Source organism: Larus michahellis, chromosome 7, assembly GCF_964199755.1.
Source record: "Larus michahellis chromosome 7, bLarMic1.1, whole genome shotgun sequence".
Lineage (NCBI taxonomy): Eukaryota > Metazoa > Chordata > Aves > Charadriiformes > Laridae > Larus > Larus michahellis.
The window spans coordinates 34632026-34654071 of record NC_133902.1 but is presented as its reverse complement, the minus strand read 5'-3'; the positions used below and the strand labels follow the sequence as shown (position 1 = coordinate 34654071).

At 44.3% G+C, this 22046-nt stretch overlaps 2 protein-coding genes and 1 long non-coding RNA gene across 6 annotated transcripts in view; 1 reads left to right on the top strand and 2 right to left on the bottom strand.

The window, feature by feature from the left end:
• Window positions 1-2068, bottom strand: part of GPR155 (G protein-coupled receptor 155) — a 31209-nt gene extending 29141 nt beyond the window's left edge. For 3 of the 4 annotated variants that reach the window (XR_012588347.1, XM_074594840.1, XM_074594842.1), the window contains exon 1: window positions 1923-2068. The gene's annotated coding sequence lies outside the window, so the exon portion shown is untranslated. The remainder of the gene's footprint in view (window positions 1-1922) is intronic. The other variant, XM_074594841.1, reaches the window with a different exon arrangement.
• LOC141746418 (uncharacterized) lies at window positions 1881-15801 on the top strand. Its single transcript, XR_012588349.1, has 3 exons — window positions 1881-1956; window positions 7761-7852; window positions 15687-15801. It is a non-coding gene; the product is annotated as an uncharacterized LOC141746418 (long non-coding RNA).
• Window positions 15802-19158: 3357 nt separating this feature from the next.
• The window catches only part of WIPF1 (WAS/WASL interacting protein family member 1), a 57991-nt gene continuing 55103 nt past the window's right edge, over window positions 19159-22046 (bottom strand). Inside the window, exon 9 of the mRNA XM_074594843.1 lies at window positions 19159-20777. Coding sequence (XP_074450944.1) covers window positions 20722-20777 — 56 coding nt within the window. The 3' untranslated portion in view covers window positions 19159-20721. The remainder of the gene's footprint in view (window positions 20778-22046) is intronic.

Below are 22046 nucleotides of genomic sequence, written 5' to 3'. Positions count from 1 at the left end.
ATCTCTTCAATTCACAGTTCTTAATGAAATCAAAGATACTGATCTGATGCACGACCAAAACCTTATTATGCTACACAGAAACTAATCTGTTCTTACAGCAGATATAACAAATTAACTAGTCAAATGACACTAAAACAAGGAAATATAACACAACCCCAAAGGAAAGCACTTAGCTTTGACTGCATAAGACGTATGATTTGTGGTTATCCTTTCAGGGATTGAGGACTAAGATTTGAATCCTTGAAAACTCAGCCACAACTGCATTGTCGGGAACTGCAGGCCAATAAAGACAAAGCTTTTAGGAATAATGCTGCCTTATCTGCTGTCGACTGTGTCAAGCATACCTGCTTGCAGCCAGACTGTCAGCTTGCATTTATGCAGCCAGCACAAGAGGAAACCTTGTATGAAGACCAACAATAGACAGAGAGCAAGGAATAAATGCAGTTTACAATTCCCTTGAAACAAACTGGAGCACTGATATTTGCCCACTTCCCTCGTAGGCTGTCAATATTTGTAAAGTGTTAAAATTCACCAGACCAGAAACTCAATTCTCCAGCAGCTGTGGGTTAGGCAATGTCAGGTTCCTCTCTGAGTACCGAAATAGAGAAGTTGTCTCCTTTTCCAGCAGGAAAATCCCTTTCATCTTCTTTTTTTAATGAAAGTCAAAGATGGTATGAGAGAATAGAAGAGATACCTCAACGTGCATCTTCCCTCTGGCCTCTCACTCTCAAGCTTTCGGCTGATAACCACAATTAGAATAATTCTGGTGACACTGGCAAGGCTATCCACATTGTTCATAAATTATGTCCCACAACGTGACCTCATTTCCTACTTTAATACAATGTAGAAACATCCCAAGGATGACACATTATTTTATTCAGGAGGCTGAAAGTGGAATCGGGGCAGCGAGAGTTACCATCTGTGTCAGCTCTAGCATCTCAACCCTCAGCTAAGAGTGTAGCATATGCATTTTCATGTAAAAGTTTTCATAGTAAGTCTAAGAGAAAGCAACTTTCGAGAATTACAATGATAAAATTAAGTGAGAAGAAGTGATTACCGCAGTTCCCATTCTTGCAAGTTAACCGCAATTTTTACGCTTCTCTTTACTGAGCTAAGAATCATAGAATGGTTCAGGTTAGAAGGGACCTCAAAGATCATCTAGTTTCAACCCCCCTGCCATGCAATATCGTAAAAGCAATTAACCCAAGAAGTGGGTCGCCCCTAGCTTGAAATACAGATGGTGCCACAACAAGTATCAGACCTCAAACATTGTTTTTCCAAGATCACAGTTCTTTTCCAGTTTGTTTTCTTCTCTGTCATCACAGGAAAGCACCTGGAGAGCCGAGAATTGGGGAAGCCGCCTGTGTGGGGTGCCCGGCGAAGCCGAGGCCTGCCCCGAGCTCGCCACTGGCAGGGCTCACGACAGCAGCACTTACAGCTACACCAAAATTTGTCAGTGCAGGTGTTCGGACAAGACCAACTGAAGCAACAGCTGCAAACAACACAAAATACCAAGCCACAAAACCAAATGGAAAACATACCTCCCCTTAATTTTCAGTTAGGCTCATCTTGGAGCTGGTCAACAGACAGATACATACTTTCGAAGCAAACAGCAAAACAATTGTCAAAGGACAGATTATATTTTATTGTCAGCACCCCTTAAGAAGCGCCTCACTTGCCCCACTTGCCAAGCAGAGATGAAACACCCTGTGAATCACAGCGAGAAAGCCACAAACGCCTCTCGCCCGCCTCTCCGTGCCCACCACGGCTCTCCTTTCCGTGGTCACCCCTGCTACGAGCACGCAGCATTTTCCCTCAGAAACACCCGAGAGATGATACAAAAAATAACAGCACTGTCCCGTGCGACAGCTGCCTCACTAGAAAATAACGCTACGAGTCGGGGGAAGGAGCGGGCAGCTTACCTACTTCGCTTTCGGTAGGCGCCTCCGCACACGGGTACGTATAGAGGACTTGTACCCTGCCAAGGTGAGAACCTCTCCAAGGCCGAGGCCGCCGGTACCGAGGCCCAGGAGGGGCAGGGCCGGCCCGGCTTGGCCCGCCCCGGCCCGCCCCGCCGGCGGCGGCTCAGCGCTGGCGGCCGCCTGAGCACCCGGCGGGGCCGGCCCCGGGGGGAAGCCCTGCGGACGCGCACCGCCCCCCGCCGCCGCTGCCGCTCGCCCGGGGCCCAGCAGCGCCGTGCAGGGCCCGCGGGGGCGCAGGGCTGCGCGGCGGGTGGGAGGGATCAGCCGCAAGATGGCGGCGGCCGGGCCCCTCAGCCACCGGGTGAAGCGGGCGGCTCGCCTGCGGCCTGTCCTCGCCGCGGCCTTTACCCCGAGGGCTTCTCCCGCTGCGGGGAGCCGCCTTTCTTTGGGGAGTCGAACAAGCCCCTGCCGCCTCCGGCTTTTCCCGCCGGGGCAGACCGACCTCCGTGCCGCCACCTGCCCTCAGACCAGGCCCCGGTCTGGCGGCGAGGCGCTGCCTCCCCGCGGGGTTGAGGCACCGCTCGCAGATGTGAGATAAAACACAGCCCTCGACTTCAGCAGGGGTCGGGTTTTTATTTATCTGCCACCGACATTTATCTGCCCGAGCCAGGGCTGCCCCCCTCGGCTCGGTGTGGGCCGATAGTGGGGCTGGCCCCCGGCCTTTCCTCCTGCTGCGAGGGCAGCCCTGTTTGCTGACCTGTCTGCACCCATTTCAACTTTTTTTGCAGTTAAGAGCGCTTAGAAACAAAACGCCATGTTTTCCACAGCATCAGTTCCCCGAGGCTGGTCAGACAGTCAATGATTTCCCCGGTAAAAACTAAAAGCTGGTGATTGCCAAAGATTTTTGTGCTGAAAAAGAGGATCCAGCTCTCCCATGGCTTCCCATTTTTGATGCAGTTGAGGAGACAGCGGTTCGAGCTGCTCCATTTTCTAGGAACTAAGCCAGGTATTGCTGCCACAGAGAGAGCAAGTGTGAAATCTTGCCTGTTGCATGTTTTCTTCATAGTTTATTTGACCCAGACCAGCTCGTCTGAGTTGTTAAGTGTGGCAGATGTATGGCAATAGGTGTCCTAACTGGAGTAAGTGAGCTTCCCTGGCAGATGTGATGCCATCCAGGGTCTGCGTGCTCGGTAGTTTCCTCCTCCACACTGGCAACTTCCAGCGAAAAAAGAAGTGTGCCTCTTCCCCTTTTGTGTAACATCCAGAAGAGACCAAAACAGAGGGGAAGGAAGAAGTCTCTTAACCAAAAGAGATGTACGTGATTGACAAGTTATGAAGTGCCATCTCAGATAAGACCTAATAAATTTTTCCATAGTCAGTTCAGTTTATACGTTCTGCTGTCAGGATACCTACAGGAAGCTTACCAAAACCAAATCAGGTACTATATATTAAGAAGAGCAATATCAATAGTGGCAACAAAAATAATACTTAAGGGAATTAAATGAGAGGCCAGGAAAGGATTAAGAAAATCCCATAAAGAATGCAGCCAGAGATAGAAGCCTGTGGGGACAAAAATGACTGTTGGAAGCTTTTAGAAGGTACTATGTTGTTGGTACTGTATGTCTGCTTTCATTTTAACTTAAATGTACTGATGTGTAATGAGTTAATTTTTGTGCTGTGCATTAAAAGTGAAGACCCTTAATACAGGCCACATAGCCCAACCGAAAGATCAGCGAGGGGTTGTACCAAAGCCGTGCCAAGAAATGTACATTTATCGCTGGAAGGTGGTACAGCCTGTTGGGTAACACTTGCCTGACGTAACATTAGGGTGAGACTTTTTTTGCTGCAAACACTAATAAAGATGACTCTTTTGTTAATTTATTCAATGTTATTGTTTCTCTGTTTGGCACCTGACAAAAGCCACTTTGAAACTGATTGGGATTAGTTTTTGGAAGTACAGTATAATGGATCTTTCAGATTTTTTGGCTTTCTGCCTCATACTCTTCCCTATACAAATGACATACCTCAGTGGGACGTGCTCTGGGGAGCAGCAAGGCAGGTGTCCCACACTGTACTAAGAAATCTTGGTAAGAATTTATGCCTTCCCTTCTCTTGAACTCCTTTCTTCCTCTTAAAAAGATCACTAGTGATTCAGTATTTATAAAATATGATCAGCCTTCAGTGCATTATTTTACAAAAGCATAGAGTTGGATGGATAGGCTGCTCGTTGATTACTGTTGATATCCACGCACCAACAGCATGATTTTCCAGGGGATGAGCAGTTACAGGAGAGGGCTGTATTTCCATCTCAGCTCCGGCACATACACACTCCTAGGCCAGGAAAGTCCACTTGACCTGCGTCTTGTGGGTTTTTTTCGGGGGGAACATCGAGGAATGCAAATAGTCAAAAGTATGAAATTGTAGTACCAAAGGCACACGATTGAGACAAAAAAATAGAAAAAATACAATAAAAGTCTATTTAGAGTTTAGAATAATTATTTAAATAAAGTTGTGTGAATTATAACTGCGGTCTAAGAAAAAATAAGGGAAAATGATATGCAAGGAAATAAATACCTAGGACTTAATATAGCATATTTCCTCTTGAAGATTTTAATTTTTTAATATAGTATGAGCAGCCTAGCAACGATCTGTCATTGATACGCAGCCATTTCCAAGATGAACGGAGAAAAACAGCAGAGTTTGACCCCATACTCTGTTAAGAAACATGAAACCTTTATTGACCAGAATTGTATCACCAGAACAGCACGAAGAGTAACTGAAACACTGGATTGCAGGACCAGTTCTCCGCTTGGTTGGGAACTGGTAGGAAGAGAGTTTGTTAGCATCTTTTAACCTGGGTAATTAGCAATGATAACTTCATGTCGGAGTCAAGAATTCTTTCTAATGCAGTACTGAATACACAGGATACTCCTGCGTATTCCCAAAGACTGTACAAAGTCCTGCTTCCCAGAACAGCAAAGGACAGTATCTTCTCACTGGTCGACGCCTCCTCCCCACTCACCCAATACTTAATGAAAGCTCTGTAGACTTTTTCTTTGAGCCACATGTTCTGCTCTGGCCTTGAATGTACCTTAGTTTTGCATGGAGCCTCTTTGTGTTCCAGCACCCTGAGTTTACAATACTTTCCCATTCCTTTCAATATAGAACAGAGTTTACTTTCCTTTTCCTTTTAAGATCTTTGTAAACTAAGGGTGACAGTCATGGACACCAGTTCTCATGGAGTTTCATCCAGCCCACCGAAATATCAAAAAGCCCCCTTGCATTAGTTAAAAAACCCCAACATTTGGCCTGGCAATGACCATAGCCATAATAGTGCAACTAATGTATGGAAGAGGCAAGTTTTTTGTCTACAGACTACTGAGAGGACAGATTTATGCAGTCCATCAGCTCTTGATCACAGCTGTCCTCCACCACTGGCAGCTCAGCTTTCACAGAAAACACCATTACCAGTGTTGCAAAGCCAAGCTTTCCAAGAGCTACTAAATAAACACAAAACTGAAAGTTGTCCCCAAAGTCTTAATTTGATCCTCTTGAGCATTGCCATACCACCCATCCCAGAATCCTGAACTGCTTTCCCCTTTGGTTTTTGTTCTGTTTTCACTCAAAGCGGGTATTTCCATCCATTTGTGTGCCACCAGTCAACTGAGTGTGTGGGAGAGACAGTTCCTGTTTTTTGATCTGGGCAACAGCTCAACCAGTGAAAAGCAGCTGGAGCAACCATTCCATGAGTCGTCCTGCTGACCTGGGGCTTTCATCACACTCATTTACCTACAGCAATTACACGTATATAGGCTGGTCCCACACGGGAGCTGCAAGAGGCTTAACCCTCTCAATGAGAACAGGCCTCAGACAATTTTAGCTTTTAAGATCTAGCAGTGATCACATTCAAATGTATTTTTCAAAGACATACAACTGAGCCAATTTGGGCTGATTTCCAGAGGATCACAAACACATCTCTGTACTTGATGTGAAGGCTACTTATAAACTGCAAGTGCTTGGTGCAAAGCCTGAAACGCTGGAGTATCCTGAAGAAAAGCCCTCAAGAATTTACTGTAAGCAAGTACGTTTCTCCAGTTGGTTTCTGAAAATACTAAAAGTAACGGTGCTTTTTTTCTAGAAAGACTCAGAAAGCTAGCATGGAGGCTGTAGCCAAATTGTTAGGGTATGGTGATAACTGAAAGACAACACTGCCTTACAATAGGAAGCGTCAGGTGAGCTTCAAAGCAGCACTATCGATTGCAAATGTAGTACCAACATCTCTCTAAATAACCTCTCAGTAGGATATTACTGAGAAGTGACTTTTCCAAGAATAGACAGAAATAAGAATACAGAGGATGAGCAGACAGCAAGAATGTTGGCAAATGCATCAGGATGCAAACTGTCCAGAAATCTACAGGTAAAATCGCAGTGGGATTTCCAGACAGCTGCGCACCTAGTTTTCAACAGCACGGAAAAATCTAAATATCTTACTAACACAATCATTACAACAATGGGTGGAGAGACTAGCACTTCTTAGGTAATTGCCTTGTATTCAATTACAGGAAAAATACTTACTCAACGCACCTTGGTTATTGACAACGAGCCAAATTTTACATGAAAACTGGAATTATGCCTACAGCCACCATGGCCTTTGTAACTCTAGTACTGGAAGAAGTACTGCTCTCATACTGCGTACCGGGTAAATGGATGATATAATGCACAAGGCAGGGACATGTGCTTACCCCCTATTAAATTTTCTCAGCCGATTCCATCTGAAAATGCATGTCTAACTTCGGTTACCTAAAAATGTAGTTCAGGATTCGGAAAGTTTGTTGTTTTCTAATGTCTGTTCTCTGGCAGTTGCGCGTAGGATGTTCAGGAAGAAGATGAACTGCTTATCTGTATCTAGATGCGTCTGATCACTTACGCTGACTCACATGGTTACTGGAAAATAAACTATAGCTTACAATATAGTTACGTTTGATGAGGCAATTAAGCAACAAGAAAAACCTAAGGAGAATTAATCTGTAGACAGGCAATAGGCCACTGGATTTCTTCTCTGGAGGGGGGGTGTCAAAGGGAAAGTGCTTAACAGTCCCATGAAGCAATTTCCCAAACTTTGGAGGCTTAAACACCATGAAAAGTCTGGCATCCGTGTCCCTGAGAGCAATCTAACCCAGAGGCCAGGAGAATCCCTACCCGGATGCTGTTACCTGTAAGCCTGAAGCTTGTTAACACAGAAATGACGAGGGATGCACTGGATGATTACATTCACTTCAATTACCTTGGAACACTTTTGTAAAACATCTTCCTCCTCAAGAAAGCTATCTATCTGCTCATCTACAATTTCGCAGTAGTAGCCCTCATTATCTGCCTTCGTTACGAGAACTTAATTGGTATTTTTGTTATAGTATCTTTTGTAAGACAATAGTTCAGGCTGGTTTTGCAAAGTCTGTGTTTACTGCACCATACTCACTCACTTCCACTTTGTTCTGTGGCTGAGACATGGGCATGGCTTACTGGTGTGTCACAGAGCTCTCGGGGCAATTACAGTCTTCAAAATATTGTATCTGCCAAAAGAAAATACATGAAGCTAATGCAGTCAGCTTGCAGAAAGTGAAATGAAAGCTTCAGCAACATTTGTGTATGTTCAGGTGTGTTGAAATGGACTGCTCTTGGAAGCAACAGCAGTAAACGTTGTGCGTGGTGAAATTCATCTCTCTAAAGCAACAAGTAAAGAAAAAAAGGTTCAAATTAGATCGCACTGAATTCAGTAAAGTTCAGAATAGCCCCATATTATTTCAATACTATGAGATTTTTTTCTGAAATTGCTTTCAGGAGAGACAAAACAATGTTGCAGAGACCTCCTAAACGTACAAACTCCATCACTGGTGCTACGGTATCGACCTGTTACGTGGCTCAGCAAGCAGGTAAGTCTGCTGAAGTCAAATACAAGTACTCAAAGATGAGTTAACAAGTTAATCAGTCTGAGAGGAGGCTGGGGGGGAGGGGAGGAAGAAGCATGCAAAAGTTATGCAAAGAAATCACTATTTTAATGTAGCGGTTTTGAATGCTTCATCTCGAAAATGATTATCGAGTCTTCTCCATTTGTCTCATATTATGGTTAGAGCTGATTCTACTGTATGTAGACACTTAAAATATTTGTTTGTTTGTTTGATTTTTACATTTTCACATACCCACATGACTAACAGTATGTGGTGAAATTATTAAGACCAGCACATAAGAGTTACAGCTCTTTCTTGACCTAAGAAAACCCATTAATTCATTCTGACATGGGCAGCTTATTACATGTTCCCAGCACTCTTAACTGCTCAGTCACTGTAAGACCACTCAAATGCAGCCTGATTCCTCCAAAACCAAAAAAAAAAAAAAGAAAAGAAGGGAAGAGTTACCAGTATTGCACCCAAGTTAGTAAATGCGGCTTTGCTCAGGAAAACTATGTTCAAGCAAGCTGCGTTGCTTAAATCAGCTGTTTCTGGTGTGTGGTCTGCTGCACCTGTTGCTTATTCAGCAAGCAATTGATTAGTAAAGAAACCCAAACAAACAAACACGACCACCCCCCCCAAACAAACAAATAAACTGCAAAAACAATTTTGGCATCACAAATGAAAAGCTTTGGAAATATTTTCAGAATGTTACCCAAACCCCTGTAAACTCTCTCTATTTACTAAGTTCCTGATTGCGATCACACCACATCCCTCCCCTTTTCAAGACACTATTTCTTATGTGAACACAGTTTAAATGTAATCCAGCAAACGTATTGATTGCAGTGTATTGTCTCCTTTGGCAGAAATCCAGTAGTTTTTTGTTCATTTATTTGTTCTTCATTTCGCCACTGCTGTAGCATTCAATCCTTTCTGTCACTTTGTCACAGGGGAGTGTTAATATACCCTCTTCTTCCTGAATTCTTCTGCATGCAGCTACGGTACCGATACTTTTTGCATACTTCTCCCTCTGGAACCTACAGATTCTTCCCTGACATCGTTTCTTCCTCACACCTTTTCCTGATTATGTTCAGCAATTTGGCATTTCATTTAAATTCATGGCCAATATTTTAATCTCATATGGATAGCCAGACTGATTGTGTTTTCTGTTTCTTTGACTCACAATACAAATGAATTTCTTTCTTCTGTTAAATATTTGAGTAAATATTGGCTTTCAGGCTGCAATATTGTCAGAGTGGCTTTCTTAAAATTAGCTGTTACTTCCACTTGACATTTTCAATAAATAGATGTTTTGTTTTAATTCTTACCTTCTTCTCCAGCTGCAGTTAAACTTTATTTGTTAAAGATCTTATTTGTTTAGGTCTAATAGCATGCTGCTTTCGGTTGAACCGAAACAGAGTAGAGTCAGATGTGTGATTCTGTTGCATCATTTTTATGCCAATACCGGAATTTTACTTGCCTAAGAGTTGTGCAACTGCGTGGAGGATCAGGCTGTATACCTCTGGAGTGAACGCGCTGCTGTACCAACAGTCAAACTGCATGTAGTGTTCCTGAAGTGATGAACTATGCATCGCAGCGTGCTCATAACCAAAACCATACAATCGAAAACGTCAGTAGTTAAATACCAGGAGCACAGTTTATGAATTGCTTGTCGTGCAAGCAATGAAATGGACCTGTTGGAGTGAGTCCAGAGGAGGGCCACGAAGGTGATCAAAGGGCTGGAGCACCTCTGCTGTGAGGACAGGCTGAGGGAGTTGGGGTTGTTCAGCCTGGAGAAGAGAAGGCTCCGGGGAGACCTTAGAGCGGCCTTCCAGTACCTGCAGGGGGCCTGCAGGAAGGATGGGGAGGGACTCTTTATCAGGGAGTGTAGCGACAGGACGAGGGGTAATGGTTTTAACCTGAAAGAGGGGAGATTTAGATTGGATATTAGGAAGAAATTCTTTACTGTGAGGGTGGTGAGGCACTGGAACAGGTTGCCCAGGGAAGCTGTGGCTGCCCCATCCCTGGAGGTGTTCAAGGCCAGGCTGGATGGGGCTTTGAGCAGCCTGGTCTGGTGGGAGGTGTCCCTGCCCAGGGCGGGGGGGGTGGAAGTAGATGATCTTTAAGGTCCCTTCCAACCCGGACCATTCCGTGCCTCTGTAATCCCCAAGTTTTGACACTGGCAGTCGCTCTCCGGGCTGGGCAGCGCAGCACGGCAGCCACGGGCGCCCCCTAGCGGCAGGCCCGGGAGCAGCCGCTCCGCGAAGGCACCCGGCATCTTCCGGGGGGTCCGGGGCGCGGAGCCGGGCGTGGGCGGGAAGGGGGAGACACGGCGGTGGGTTCGGCCGGGCAGCTCGGGGAGCCTTCGGGCTGCCCGGGCAGCCAGCAAAGGTGGGTTTGAAATGAGCGCCCGCAGCCCTGTGCCCGCAGCCGCTGCCTCCACCCAGCTGCCCCCCCGCCCCGAGCTGCGCCCCCCGCCCCAAGGACGCCCCCGGCACCCCCCCGGCACCAGCGACCCCCTCCTTTCACCCGTTTGCCTCAGCAGGGCTTGGCAAACTGTACCATTTGGACTCGTAATTGTCATCTGCTGTGGAAACTAGAGCCTGTCACAAAAACTAATAATTTCCATGAATATGGGAAGGGGACAATAACAGCTAGGTAAAAAAATAAAACCAAAAAGCCACAAAAAAAACCCCAACGAAGAGGGCTCTCAAAATAAGCATTTAAAATAAAATTCCCTGGTGATGATTGCAGGGAATGTTCTTCCTCTTCAGTCTAACGTGCTCTTCCATAACTTACCGAGCCTCTGATGGCTTAGAATGCCAAGTTTAGATCAGTTGGAGGGCACAAAGCTTCTCCTGCACCAGGGGCGCAGTATTTCTCAGCACAAAGAGAAATTCCTAGGCTGGAGGTGTATCATACCTTATTCTCACATGCTTAGTTAAAAGCAAACACAAAGTTTCTCGTTTTATGATGCGTGCTTGTACTTGGACTTACATTAGAAACGTTTGCAGGGAAAAAATGGGTTTACAATTTCCCCCCTCCCCGCTACACAAGTGGCCAGTACGTGTATGAGAAGGAGGAATGAGAGTCCTGCCATGGATGGTGCATGGTGATTCTCCCTTAAAGCACACAGCGGGGTTTTTGGTTTTAAATCGGCACTACAAACACACAAGTAGTTTGTGTAGGCAAACACACCTACCCCACAGCTGACGGGCGTTTGGACGAAGGTGCGGCAGCACTCCTGCAGGCGCAGCTGAGCAGAATAAACTGTGTATTTAGAGGAACCAAACAGGATATCTGAATGTTTTCCAGCAAAGGTCCCGGAGTTTCATAAGTAACCCAAGCTATGGGCCAAATAGCAGAAGTGAAAGTTTCTATTTTAAATAGGGAGGGGAAAAAAATAGTCAAGAGAAGGATGTGAGCAGTCTGCAGCAAGGGCTGGCGTTCACAGAGCACAGAAAGTCCTGACGGGCTCTGCAGGCTCTGACAAGCAGCACAATGGACATTATTTACGAGGGACACCAGTTCCAGTGTCAACATACATATGACAGAGGCTGGGTTTCAAGCCAAGCCTTTCACCCCAGCTTTTACCTGGCTCAGGGTGGCCAAGGCGGCCAACATGATCCTGGCCTGTATCAGGAACAGTGTGGCCAGCAGGACGAGAGAAGTGATGGTCCCCCTGTACTGGGCACTGGTGAGGCCCCACCTCGAGTGCTGTGGCCAGTTTTGGGCCCCTCACCACAAGAAAGACGTTGAGGTGCTGGAGCGGGTCCGGAGAAGGGCAACGGAGCTGGTGAGGGGTCTGGAGTACAAGTCCTGTGAGGAGCGGCTGAGGGAGCTGGGGGTGTTCAGCCTGGAGAGAAGGAGACTGAGGGGAGACCTTCTTGCTCTCTACAGCTCCCTGAAAGGAGGGTGTAGGGAGGTGGGGGTCGGTCTCTTCTCCCAAGGAACAGGCGATAGGACAAGAGGAAACGGCCTCAAGTTGTGCCAGGGGAGGTTTAGACTGGATACTAGGAAAAATTTTGGCGCTGAAAGGGTTATTAAGCGTTGGAACAGGCTGCCCAGGGAAGTACCTGGAGGTATTTAAAAGCCGGGCAGACACAGTGCTTAGAGATACGGTTTAGTGATGGTTTTTGTCAGAGTTGGGTTGATGGTTGGACTGGATGATCTGAAAGGTCCCTTCCAACCGAGGCAGTTCGATGATTCCATGATTCTATGATTCTCTTCACCTCCGAGTGCTTCAGCCGCCTCGTGCTCTCATAGCTCAGGAGCGCTTGGCCTTCAGCCTCGTGGGTTTCCCTGTGCTCGCTGCTGCTCAGCCGGGCACGCGCAGGCTCACCCCCAGCTCGGGAGTCACTAAAATTTCTGCTAGAATAGAGGGCATTTTCATTTTTCACACGCTTACTTCAAGTCAGGTAGGATGTAAGGCAAAGAACTACCTAAACGCCTATCTTTGCATGAACACAAAAGCGTTTTCAGAAGGAAATTGGTTACGCATCTTATCAGGTAGGGTGTTCCGCAAGCTTGGAGCCAACCGATTGTGCACACAAGTAAAGGTAAAATGTAGCCAAAGCAGTTCCTTTGGGAAGGGAACGGCTTTGAAAATGGAGTAAAGCCCTGCCCCGGCTGCAGGGAGGGAGCCACGGTTCCTGTTCTGGCGAGAGGAAGGATGACCAGCAACCGACAGCCCGCCCCCGTCCTCAGCCCTCGACCTGCCTTTGCCCGAGAGGTGCTTAGGCAGAGATTTTGGCTGTATTCTAGCAAAAAATTAAATAGGAAGAACAGGCCCATATTCAAAATGAGAATGGTATTTATGGAGGCTAAACCCTAGCATTCTTAAAGAAATAACTTTTTTATCTGAGAAAGAAAAAAAGAGCAGTAAGAACAGAGAGGAAAAATTATGAAAATTAAAAAGTGCCCTATTGTGGTGGAGTAGAAAGTTTGACAATATCATATGGGCAGCATTTATTATAGATTTCTATTTTACATTTTGAAGGTAGCTTCTGCAGAAGCTGTATCTTAAGCCATAAATACGTGCTTTAAGATTGAAGTAGTAATTATCTGATTTTTTTTATTCAGTAGACAGATCGATGTTGGACACGTGGCATTAGCAGCAGCCACCCAATTTATTCTCTGTGTTTTAATCAAAGTATTTTTGTGTCAGTCATCCTTTCCTTAGGATTATCTCTGTACCTGGACGGCTGTTGAATTTTTTAGATAGGTTAAGAGCCTGATTGACAATGCAGGAAATAACGAAGGTGTGCAGGCTTGTAACTGTTTCGAAGATTGTGTGCTAATTCTGTTGAAATAAAGATCCATGTGTATAAAAATTTTAACATATAAATATCTATCTCCCTTACCTGCGAAAGCACAGAATAAACCAGTAGCTTTTTTTTTTTTAATTTAACAATTGAAAAATCCACTACAGAAGGAATCCATTACGCAGTCTTTCCCAGAGAGTTTTGACCATTGAAACGGAAAGTTTAATGCAATGGAGACATTGGCTTTCCCATTAAGTTGCCACCTTCCAGCCTTTGGGGGCTGTTTTGCTTCCTTTTGGGAAGTGACAGCAGGGCTGCCTACCATGGGTCTGCTACATAAGCAGAGCGCACTTACATTGCTAGGATGCAAATGACCGGACTAACAAAGCTTGCGTTGGGAGATTTCCTCAGCACAAGAAAGGCAGTGGGAGGGAGTCATCAGATGAGCATCTTTGGAGACTTATGGCAGCATTAATTAATTCTTAGAGGAATGCTTTTGTGAGTTACAGAAAAGACAAGTTAGTATTGATGAAGTCAGGTACATCATCAATGAATGTGAAACAATCATTCTGCTCAGGGGTGCCTTTATAAGAGCTATAAGACCTATAAGTCTTTATAAGACCTGTACGTTAATCAGTGGATGTAGTCCGTGCGTCCAGAGGCTTTTACTAGCTCACATTAGAAATTATTCCTATTGCTTTTTATTCCCAGCGCTGCTGCAATATCTACAGTGTGGAGACAAAGTGCCATCCAGTTTACTTTAATGCTTCACCAAAGTTTTTGATAAGCAGCCTGGATATGTGTAAACAAACACAGGCAGACCCAGCAGCACAGATACCCCAAAGACAAAACAACCAGCAGGGTACAGCAAAGGCTACCACGGCTACCGAAAATTCTTATTGTGATACAACTGGAAGGACGAGCGGAGCCCAGGCACAGCTCTGCTTGTAGATAAAAGTTAACGTGTATGGGGAGAAACATTTCGCTTATGAAAAAAAAATCAATTTGATTTTAAAGCTGGCATGCCCCTGCATGCACCAGGCCCTCGCAGCTTGGAAGAGTAAGTATGAACTTTTTAGGAGGATTACAGGGAGTCCTATTCAACGAGTGAAAAGGATGAACTCTTTTAAAAAGTGTAAACCACGCAGTTTCATTATGTGTGAAATAAAACGTGTAGGAACTCGAAGAGTGTAACAGAAAATGAAACTTGGAATCACGCTTACGTCACGTTACATATTTGGGTGATTCTCAAAGAACCACAAGACAGCAGAAACAGCTGTTAAGAATTGCTGGTTATACTTACTGTTAGGCAGAGAAAAACAAATCCTGAAGGCTCTTGATCTATTTTGTTAGTTAACCTAAATAACACATTAATTGCTGTACAGAGATGTATGGGCCAATATTTAGCCCCCAAATCGATAACTGGCTAGGACCAATGTACTATTTTCAACACAAAATGGAGTCAGGCGTGGTGAGAGGTCAGGAGGGAGCAGCCTGTGCACACAAGGCAGGAAGGTCACTGGAAACTGTTGAACCACGATCAAAGGAGTTGGGTATTTTTGTGTTCCTGCGTGCAACACGTGAGCCTTCCTGCAACGGCAGGCAGCAGTCAGAACTGCTTTACAGTGCAGTCTGTGGGTTTATTTTAAAGGAAAAGCATTTTTTGAGTTAAACAGAGGAAGGACTATGTTGTGGTTATGACTAGGTCACAGCATGCTCAGTTCAGCGCCCTCTTCCCGAAGTCAAGCAAGTAATTTAATTTCTTGAAAACCAGAAAGAAACACGTTTCCTTCGGTAAAACATGAGACAGACAGTCCTACTAGCTGATCACTAGGTTCATACCTCCGGGTTCTCGTTCAAGGCTACTGCCACCAAGGTCTGCAAGCAAAGGTCCCTCAGCCTGCTGAGCCAGCTCCTTTCCAGCTCACACGCTCCCAGCCTCCTCCCTCCCTCGGGGCTCTTCTATTTATACGGCCCAGGCTCTGGCACCGGTGGGCTTCTAGGCCACATCTCAGCCATCGCTGCCTGTGGACTTTTAAGAAAGTCAAGGTCTCTGTCCCAGGCAGTCTGTAAAATGAAGGCATCAACAAGCAGTCCCCAGAGATGTCAAAGGATCTGTGTCAGAGTAAACCCGCTGCTTAAGTCTTTGCAAGACCGATGAGTTACAGCACAGAGCTTTTTAGTTCTCTTGGGGTTTTAAATGACCTTCAAGAAGAGAAGCTGGAAGCACAGGCCCAATCTGAGCCTCCTTTGGACTTTTATGAAAGGGCCTTGCTGTGATAAACCTTGTCCAAATTATCTGAAAAGGTTAACATCCAAGGGCTCCACAGCCACAAGGAGGGTTTCATTTGTTTGATATTCTCTGGCAGCCTTTTGCCTGGCGAGTGGAGATAAGAGGAACAAAAATCCGTGCTCAACTAGGGGGATTGCTTGCCTTGCCAGGAGGCAATGCCCACAGCCCACACAACAGCCACCGACAAGAACACCCTCGCTGACCACAGGTTTTCAATCGTTCTTTATCCTAAACTAAACTCATTATTTCTCCTTATCTGCAGGTGTCTAATCGTCACTGTACGGAGGTCCAAAGTCCTCTGAGCATTACCGCTGTGCAATGGCAGGCAGGAGAGGAGGAGAACAACCCACCCCAGCTCCCGCCAGGCTCACTCCGACGCTCCTGCTGAAGCCGACAGCGTTTCTGTCCAGGCAGCAGCCGCGGCTGTCCTCAATGTAGCAGTCTGCACCACCAAGTAAATAAAAGTAAAATTTATTTGGCATAGGACAGAAAAATAAGGAGAACAAAATCACATACAAAATAAATGTTAAGCAAAAAAAAATATTCACAGAACTAGATTAATATTTTATAAAAAGCTCAAACTTTAAGCATCTGATAAAAACATGTTACTTTCTGCTCAGCCCATGTTTTAAGTTATGTTTCTCTTTCGGAGTCTTGTGTGGCTTTGGAAGTCCAAATTTAGAGGTCTTCCTTTTGCGTGCATTAGTTTACACTAAAGAATATTTATCCCAAACTGTACTTCAAAATGGCAACACACTGAAGGGCTACTCCCTTTTTTCAGAGGTGCGGTTTCCATTTTTTTCTTTTAGTCTGCCTCCCTACTCGCCGCACGCTCGCTTACCAAGAACATACACACATGCCCTGCTTCTGCCGAGTCTCTCCACACTCCTCTTTTTGGCAATGCTCCAGGTTTACATTTTAACCGAATGGCCCAGACATTTCCCCCTTACAGGCTACAAGATCCCTGTTTTCTCTCAACGTACATGACAAACCATTCCATGAACTAGCTACACTTAATGTGCTACTGGATATCTTAAGAGATCTTCCTTATGTTTGAAAAGCCAAAGTTCATACAATATACATTATACAGAGTCAATGTACCGCCAGAACAGGTTGTTCGCACCTGACTGTGAGACAACGGTGTGCACACTGTTGTGATGTGGTATTACACAGGTACACATTTTATATCCTGATTTGTGCTCGAGTACTGATAGCAACATTCAGCCAATTGGGTTTTATTTCCTTGAGCAACCTTCTCCTTTCCAGCGTCCGGGGGCTGAGGGGCCCTCTCTAGGTGTCTTGATATTTGACATTCTGCTTGAAATAATCCCAGTTTGGTCATTCAACTCCATTCTTTGCTCCCAAGGCAAAAAGTACCCTTTTCATTTCCATACTTCTGCAAAGCAAATCGTTGTGTTACAATATATGTGAAGCGTGACAGCAGTTTAGTTCCCTCATCCTCTGCTCCAACAGAGACCTACTTCTACAAGTGACATGTAAACAGTTATTGCTGCAAGGAGAAACTACCATCCAGTTTTTTAAGTGACAATTTAAGGAACTTTAATAGTTCACTCTTGCAGAAAAAAAATAATAAATCATTCTTATGATTCTTTTAGTGTTGGGAAATGCTGGCTTCTAAACAAGAACTTTGCGACCTTATTTAAGAAGCCATTCATTTACAGAAATACATGCTTCCTGAATCACAAGCTGAGTTTCCTTTAACAACTCTGAACATCAATCACTGTGACCTCTTCTCCCAATGGCTGGTGCAGAAAGTCATAACAGACATAACAAGTGCTTTTCTTCCAAAAAATATTGAGCAGAAATTATTGTCACATAGTACAAAAGTCACTCCCATTTTATTTACTGACTTGAATTAAACAAAAATGAACATCCATGGCCGCTGTCACACAATGCAAGCCTCAGGGATGATGTACAAAGATAGTTTGTTTGAGGTGTGAAGGTTTATAACACAACGCCGTCGAAACAAACCTAGTCAATCTTATATGCAAGCAGTCAATCCAATTTAGTCCTCTAATAACCTATGCAACCACGCTGCAGTCAGCCGGGACAGCTGACGTGACGTCAGTCAGTACGGACAGCAGCGTGAGGCGCTGGTTTTAGGAAAGGGTTAAATTTCCAGAGCAATACCAACAATTGATTGTGAGGCTAACCAGTGAGGTTCATCAGCGCCCACTTACACCTCACCTAAAGGCTGACCCAATAGTCTCTCCCTACACCCAGCTCAATCTGAATTTAGCAGACCGAGCACACCACCGAGCACACCGCAACAGCGGGGCTTGGCTCAAACACTATAATGCTACTGTCGGCCCTATTTACATTAGGACTCGGAGGAGAAACGGCTATTAATTTTTCTAGCGAGGCACAGAAAAGTTGACTCAAAAAAGTCATAAGGCACCACTGATTCAATCTGGTCTGTATTCTTTTTTTAACACTTCATAGTGAAATAAATACCTTAATACTGATCATATTGTAAATAGCTACTGATATATGAAGCAATATATTGAATGATAAAATGCTGCATTGTTCTGGAATATATCTAGGGACTTTTATTGCAAATAGTAAAGTTGCTGTTAGGTGAAAAAAATACCTCTTTCTGCATTGTTGAGCTATTTTACATATATGCCAAACATCCATTCTGAAGAGGTTTCTACAGTACAAAGAAGTGCTAAAACCCCAGCAGCTCAGGTTTCTTGGCTTGTTGACTTGAGGGCCTTTTACACAGCATTTTAAAGTGAGATGGAAGCTGGTTTGCCAAGTCTTTGGTAGTGGTCCAGAATTTCTGGTCAGGAAACCTTGCTCAAAAGATCAAATATAGGGCATTTTGAATGATGCGGAGAGTTGTCAGAACAACGTGCAGCATTTTCATTGACTTAAAGTAAAACATTCATGCTGGAAGCAAGTAAGTTACAAAAAGGGTATAGTTTCTGGAGGTTTGGGGTTTTTTTGGCTGCATAGCTATTTGGCTATTAAGAAGGATTTGGCAGGTCAAGGTACGGAAAATATTGTATTCTTAAATTCAAAACGTTGTTCCTTAGAAAGTTATAAGCGCTTCAGTTTAAAAACATGAATACAATAATTTATCTTTTAAGTTATTATCCTAAAAATCTCATTTGGACTTCTATTCACATCATAATATCCCAAAGAGAAAGGCACTTTAAGTGACATCCATAAAATACATTTACAAATTCAGCATTGTGCTAGCTTTGATCCCAAGGTGCACCTGTCACATGGCGGTCCCGCTAACGTCTGTTTAAGAAACTCTTACAGCCACGATCCTGCAATTACGTGTAGATACATCCCTGCGCCTGCGCATTCAATTGCAGGTTCAAGACCATAAACAGTAACTTAAAATAGGCCATTAGATATAAAAATATAAAAAACAGGTACGTAGGCAAACGCTATCAGAGCTAACAAGATTTTGTAAACAAACACTGAAAAGGCCAAATTAAATTTGATCTGGCCGAATCCAACTCTGTCTCATCCCCTTCACTGTGGGGCAGAAATGGGATCTGCCCGTCCACACCCCCCGACAGAGCAAAAAGCCCTACGCACCGACGCTTCAGTGGGGTCCACACTCTCTTTGGCTAGATCCCCTAGATTTTCAAGGGCTGACCTATTCTAGCCGCAGAGCGTACTTAGGATCATGTCTCCCACGCTAGAGAAACATTTTCTTAACCTATATGACTGCTTTTTCTATTTTTTTTTTTTTTGGAGCTAAACCCTGTGAAGCACGACTGCTGATACGGGCTTGGTGGGGATCCCAAGGAGTACGTTGAAGAAACAGAAACTGTTGAGGAGACAGAGGAGAAATTTTTCAGAGCTAACCTTCAGAAGTCCAATTAACAAAGAGCTATCATTCAGCGATGAATTCAGCAAATCCAGAATTATCATCTTCAATTTCCAAAGGCATTTTATGTACATTTAGATCTGTTTGTAAAAGGCACTCGTACAATGAACTCTTTTCTCATATACAAAATTCCAAAGCCATTAAACATATGCACCAAATGTCACAATGTTGAAATACTTTACTCTCTCTTCTGTTAAAGTAAGCCTTGCAGCTCTCTGCAGAGAACTCCCTGCAGCAAAGTTTGAAAGGAGAGGCTTCATGGTAAACTCAGAAGGCCAAATCTTCCCATTGCTCTCGAACCAGCACAGACAGCAAATTTTGGAGCTACTGCTCCCACTGGAATGCACAAACGCCAGACCTCCTTCACTACATCAAAGGACCGCTCTACTGTAACGCAATTCAAATACAATCTCTCTTGAGAGTTGTGACCTAAACCCCAGGAAGCTTTTTAAGTCAAAACCCATCATTTAATTGTACTAAAGAAAACAACCGGGAAGCAGTCTGTGGAGTACTGGTGTTAGCGATGCTTTACAGAAGGAGGCTGCAACTACAATAACTTTTGCATTTGCACCAAGACTACTTTCTGAGGACTCTTCGCATGTAGTCTTAGGTAGAGGGCATTAATCCAGGACACAGATGACTGTGGGTCGGTCCACACCAGAGCAGGAAAGAATTAGGTGACTAAAAGCGAACACTATTAAGAAACAAGGAAAGAGGGATAAAAAAAACCAAAAAAGATATTTTTATGCTGCTGAATTCTTCACTTGTGCTTTTCTTTGGGAGATTCTCCGCAGATAAAAACAAGGCCAGACACACTCCATCCTCAGGGCAGGATGTGCTATCTATAGTTTAAAATAAGGTTTGCTTGGCTAAGCTGAGGTGAAAAGGTTAAGGATGAACTCTTGGTCACCATGTAGTAGGTCTATGGCTTGCAGAAGCAGATGGGCCAAGTTAGGCATGCAAAGAAGGATCCAGGGGACTCTTGGCTACACGGATTTCCCCAGCAACTGTTTTTTTGAACAGAAAATAGACTGTACTTTACCATTCAAATAATACAGCCACTGTACCCAAAGTGAATGAAACAGCTTTGTTCCAGCTCTCATTCAATTCAAAGCCAGACCTTCCGTGGAGCTCTCAAGGGGACAGGGCTGGACACGGTAAGCATGATGCACATATGTTGTGTATGGTCCACAAAATGCCTTTCATGACAGCCTGCAGTATAAGCAAATAAAATTTATAGCTTTGAGCAACTATAGTTCATAAGCTGCATCTATTACTTCTGTAATAGAGACTGAAGTTTGTTCCAGCTGACAAGCCAAAAGTGGAAATAAAGCAAAACAGACAACTTTCCAATGATGTGGACAGGAGAGCTGACTCGAAGGAAACTTGAAAACAGACGTTGCCCAAAGATGGGCCAGAACCCATTTCACCTTGGTATCGGCGGAAGCGGGGGGGCACCTCTTTCTTTTCGGCCAGAGCCACCTAAAAGAGAAGGAAAGTTTTTTGTGTTACTCCTCCAGCTTTCTTCTAAAGTGGGAGTTTACATCCAAGCCATTCAGTAACTGGTGAAGATCTATTCATTTTCTTGCCTAGCCATTTTACTAAAAAAAAAAAATCTTTGTAGAGTTTCTGGTTAGTTTATTAAAGGTCATCAGAACTTCAAACAGCGTAAAAGAAAGCTTTTAACTGACACTATCCCTAAATGTCAGGCAAGCATATGTATTTTAGTCCTTTGTCCCCTTCTCAAAACAGATTGATGGCTCGTTAGCCACACTATTTGATGTGAACACATACCTTCTCAGTGCTACTTGCAACACAGGCAGATTTCAGTGAAAGTGGCAAGCTCTAAATACAGGAACATTTCGAAGTTCCTTGTGTTTTTCCCTATGTGAAGATTTTCATTGCAAACTCGTGAAAGGAAACATCAAAAATGCACATATTACTTTGCCTGCCTTTGTGGAGTAACACGAATGGGATGAAAGCGAACAGGGCAAAGTGAAGGGTCAGGGACTAACAGGAATTTCTGCTCCAAACAAAACCTCATCATTTGGCAACAGGAGAGAGAGAGAAACATCTGAGTGTACAGATGATTACAGGATAACTATGAGCCACCGATGTCACTGGTTGTGAAAGAAGTAAATTGATCCTTGGGTGTATCAGGGAAAATATCACTAATGAAGATAGATAGGAAACATTTATGCCGCTGTAGAAGAAGACGTGGTTGAGACCTGAACTGAAACAGCACGTAACACTGATTGGAGAAGTCAAAGTCAAACTGAAATGTATACAGAGGCAATCCCGATGATCAGAGAACATATCTTGGAAGCAGAGCATAGTACATCCTGATTTAATCAGCCCAGCAAAACAAAAGCTGAGAGGAGGATATGACTGTTGTCTTAAAAAATATTAGGAGTTTAACACACCAAGGAGGGAGGATAACTAAACTCAAGGATGACGTTGGGACATAAATAAATGAGTTGTGCATGACTTTAGATGGGAAACGAGGAGGAAGTCCTAAGGGATTTTGTGGTTCTGGCTGCCTGTAGCAGAAGGGCTGACAATAATGGCAGAGGTGGACTCTTACAATACATGTTCCAACTTAAAAAACAAACAATTCTCCCCTCAAATACAAGTTTAAGAGGGCTTGTGCCTGCGAACCTGCATTTACTTTTTTTTCTGTGGTAGGGAAAGGTGACCAGGCTGTTAGTCTGAGAAGCTGTGAAACCTCAGCATCCAGTCTCTTCCCCATCC